This window comes from Cibotium barometz, chromosome 33 (genome assembly GCF_041138505.1).
Source record: "Cibotium barometz isolate CiBa-2024 chromosome 33, ASM4113850v1, whole genome shotgun sequence".
Taxonomy (NCBI): Eukaryota; Viridiplantae; Streptophyta; class Polypodiopsida; order Cyatheales; family Cibotiaceae; genus Cibotium; species Cibotium barometz.
In genome coordinates, this window is record NC_141078.1 from 50,101,135 (window position 1) to 50,105,652 (window position 4,518).

Consider the following 4,518-nt stretch of genomic DNA (forward strand, 5'->3'; position numbering starts at 1 on the left):
CACTATGGTTCATGGGCTGTACATAGAGAGAGCTTCTTCATGTTTCAATCTACAAATTAGATGAGCTTGTGGGATACATAGTGTACTAAAGTTTAAAACAATGTTGATACAACATTGCAGTTAGAGGTGCCCCATACAAGGTTAAGGGGGGGTGGTGTTGTAAGCTCTATAGTCCTTCACTAGTAAAGTGAAAAAGACAAACATGCAAAAACTAGCTCCATACAAGGGATGGCAGTTCCCAAACAGTAGTTGTGTAAACATGTCTTGCATCCTAGTTAAAGCTAAATCCCATCTTAAAGCTAACAAAAAGGACCACATTTAAGCATGAATAACACACTCAAATCTAGATTAAAAAGCATCAATATCAAGTGACTTTTTAACATTTTTCATGACCTTTTCTTGGTGCTGCTAGAGTGAGTGAGCCTGCGATCAACCGAAGCTAGTTGGCTGCGTAGATTTTGGTTGTCTTCCAGCAGTCGATCGTACTCCAACAAAAAGCCTTCTGATTGCTTCTGAAGAGCTCTTGCATTTGCCTCTGCAGCTGTTGCTTCCTTATCTTTCTGTTGGGACTCCATCTGCAAATCCTCTATTTGCTTCTTCAGATTTATAACTGTGCTTTTCAATAACATGATCTCTTGATGGTGGGCACTTTCCTTTTCTTTTCCCAAGGGATAGATTTGCTCACACTTCAAATGCAGGTACTCTTCCTCTGCATCTGCTGCTTGCTTCTTCAGTGTCTCCAATTTTGACCTGAGGGATCCAATCTCGCATAGTTGAGAATGCATTTGGCTCATAACCATAGCAAGAAAAAGAGAGAAGCCTGCACATATATGCAATCAAACCAAATCAATTTAAACATTAGTGTATGTTCAAAGTCTGGCGATATTCCACAGAATAGTGATTACATGAAGCCATTTAATTACATCAGTATCATGTAAAGGCTACCTCAAGGAGCTTTCCCCTTTTTTGTGTGCTGAAAAGGAACCCCACCCTTCCATTGAAACCCATTACCAGTCCAGTCCCCAAATCTAAAAAGCAAGTAATCTCTACATGATTATTAGTCTAGCATATCCATTTCAAGCGCCGTCTGATTGTTCTCTACCCTCTTGAAACCAAGTGATTTTTCAGTTTGTGATTTTACAAAAAAGTACTGCTTTTGCATGTCATTTTCACCAGCTTGTCCCTAAAGCTGCTGCTAATCTTATTGGAAGGTGTGTTTCTAAAGAAAGGACAAAAAGAACGGTGGCACTAGAATTGAGCTACATTATTGGTTACCCTTTTGCCTCTAAGTTCCTTCTCTGAATTAGGTATCGTGTTATAGTGCTCTCACACATCCTCGGCAACTAGTTCCACAAAATTCTGATTGAAGGTGCCAATATCAAATCATCAACTGAGGGTGTTAAATTAACCTTCTTCTGGGACATTGAAGGTTTTCATCTGGAGAGAATAGTTAGGGTCCAGGGAAGTTTTTTGGGGAGTTCCCTTTGCTTTTTCAGCATTCTTCATCATGGCTATGGAGAAGCAAATGGCAGTCTTGGCTGATATGCTGGCAGCCCGCTTCAGTAACCACTAGGTGGCAGCCTTGGCTGCAGCCCAAGGTGCTCCAGTTTTCAACTCCACGGCTGTCCGCCTCTCTCGTAATGTGGAGGATGGGCCCAAACAGGTGGTGGATCAGCACAAGCACTCCTACGACCCTTCTGGGCATCACTGTGAGCAACATTACCAACGCCGTTCCTGGTCTTGGGAAGACACTCGGATCAGTGTAGGAGCCGCCATGGGAGTTGCCCTTTGTCCCATAGTTGGCATTTGGATGGGTGCCACAAGTGGGCCCATCGACGGATCCCTCTCCACCAACTTCCCGATCTTCTTCTCCATTGCCAGTTCATCACAGGGGTACTTCAGGGATCGTGGACTCGTCTCACTTGCTACATGAGGAGCCATAGCTCCTGAAACCTCCCAAGTTCACTGGAAAGATGGATGATGTGGCCCCATCGTCGGATCCCTCTCCACCAACTTCCCGATCTTCTTCTCCATCCTCAGTTCATCACGGAGGTACTGCAGGGATCCTGGACTCATCTCACACGCAATATGAGGACCCATCCCGATTGAAGCTCCTCAAACCTCCCAAGTTCACAGGAAAGATGGATGATGAGGCAGTCACGAATTGGGTCAAGAAGATATCGAACACTCTTGCTACAGAAATCGGTTCCAATGTGTTCCAACTTCATCTTGTTCAAAAAACATTGATGGGAGCCACACTTCTAGTGTGCATTTTCATATGTGGCACTAGGTGGCCTGTTTCGCCATCATATGGGCACCTTGATCTACACATTTGGATGCTCAAAGTCTGTGTCCACATTGTCCATACTTGGTTCAGCCCTGCCATGTGTGCAAATGCCCATTCCCAGCATTCATCTGAATGGTACTAAATTCTTTCAATTCCGCATTTATGTGCTACATGTTGTGAAGACCATGCCCCTCAAGGTGTACGAGTGGAGTACATTGTGGAAATGAATGAAACAGCCCCTTTTTTTGCTAAGAGCATCTGCAACCGGGTTGAATTGTCCCGGGACATCCTCAATCATGCCTCCAATCAGTTCAAAAGTCTAACTCCAATGAGCTTGCCTGTCACTCCATTGTGCACTTGGCATGGTCTAAAGCTATTGTGATCTGTGCAAACACTAAATTCATGCTCATACGGAAAATGTTCATGCTTTGTGCGTGTGCATGTGCCTCTGTGTGTGTGAGAGAGGGGTGGGGAGGGGGAGAGAGAGCGGGGGAGATCGCTTACCTATAAGAGAAACCTCCAGAATGTAGGTTCGTAGCATGAAGTGATCTGCAGGTGTAGGTGAACCCAGCTTAGCTATTCGCCTGTGGACTGTGAAGATGTTGTAGAGGGTGGGGGCCAGGATAAGCACCATGGTCCCTGCAAAGGTCTTGGGGAGAGCTGACAAGCGGCCTCCTGTATTGAAAAGCTGGATCGCCCACAAGAGGGGGCTATGCAAAATGGCAGGCATTTGCAGCATCAGTAGCAGGGCGGCTCCAGCCTCCAACGAAACCACACACAACAAGAGGTTGATCATTTTGCAGCTTCAGCTGATCTGCTTCTCTTTGGGCTCGGCACTGCTTCTGAGTTAGGTGGGCGCTCCACTTCGATTTGTAAAATATGGTTGCATGATTTTCCACCATCGCCATACACTCGATTGCTGTTGCACAGGGCACGCAAAGGTTATGTGGGTCACTTCCAAAAGCACCCCCACGATGCAAAAGCTTTCCTTACAAGTGATCGCAAATGAAGGCTCCTCCCATGGGTTCTCGTGTTCTATCCCTTCACATATTACATGACCAAGATGGGCATTTTTTATACCACTCCAAAATGACCTTATGATCCATCACAAATTCTCCTCAATATGGCACCAAAATTCTTTGTCACCTATTAATTAATTAGTGACAAGCCTCGAACCTTTGAGGTTTACTCAAGCCTCGAACCTTTGAGGTTTACTTTTTTAAAAAAAACTTACCATACTATTAATTAATTTTTTGAAAGGCCATGGGATCTTGGTGGATTTCTCCAGAGAATTCGTAGCTTCACTGCCTCTCTGTGGCTTTCGTAGGTTTTTTTTTTCATTTTTATGAGCGTGTCCATCTCTCTCGCGCGGCTCTTTCTTCCTTTGTCTCGTGCATGGCACATCATGGAGAGCTCTCTCTCTCTCTCTCTCTCTCGCGGCATATCATGTGCCCAGTGTATTTGCTCAGAGCAACCTGTCTCTCGCGCGCCCAGCGTATTCGCTCAAAGGAAGGTGTCTCTCTCACGTGCCCAAGGTATTCACTCAGAGCAAGGAGCAACAATAAGGTGCTAAGGTTTGAACCTTAGTATATTCATTAATTAGTGCCCGCTTTGCGGGCACTAATTAATGAATATGTCACTTTGAGGTAGCCAATTACCCCACATCAACATTTTCTAGCGCGTCGATTATTCCCGAGAACTTACAATATAATTCTTTCATGAAAAGTATCAATCGCATATGATAAGTTTTTGTGTGAATAACCTTGCCATTTCTCTAGTCCTTTCTTAGTAAAAATATCTAATAGCTGAAACATTTGTGGCATCGTAGCTTTATTAGATGATTAGCATGACTTTTTTTTGAAGTTGTGGCCCATAAATTTAGCTTAAGGTCCTCATCTTTTGTATTTCGTCTCATAGGTCATTTTGGCCTTCCGTAGATGTTAATATAATTTTCTTTTCCTCTTCCTCTTCTTCTTCTTCTTCTTCTTCTCTCTCTCTCTCTCTCTCTCTCTCTCTCTCTCTACACTTCACCAGAGAGACCTCTTTCATCTATTCTGATCATGTCTACCGCATCCTCTTCGACCTCTCGACCACCCTCCATACGTCCGCTGCAGTCGCCTTCCCACACTCCTCCAGAGCCACCCCTACATCACCAAGAGGGACTGTCCCATAGAATAGCTGGTACGACGAGGAATGTCATGATCCCCGAGCCTGTCTACATCATCGGGAGA

The 4,518-nt window shown here is 44.7% G+C and overlaps 1 protein-coding gene across 1 annotated transcript; it reads right to left on the reverse strand.

Moving 5' to 3' along the window:
• Positions 1-317: 317 nt before the first annotated feature.
• On the reverse strand, positions 318-3,325 carry LOC147619684 (uncharacterized). The gene is made up of 2 exons (XM_086773592.1): positions 2,792-3,325; positions 318-820 (listed from the first exon to the last, which is right to left on the reverse strand). Exons 1-2 carry the CDS (start codon positions 3,081-3,083, stop codon positions 387-389), a joined length of 726 nt encoding a protein of 241 aa, XP_086629718.1. The 5' UTR covers positions 3,084-3,325; the 3' UTR covers positions 318-386.
• Between the last annotated feature and the right edge of the window lie 1,193 nt (positions 3,326-4,518).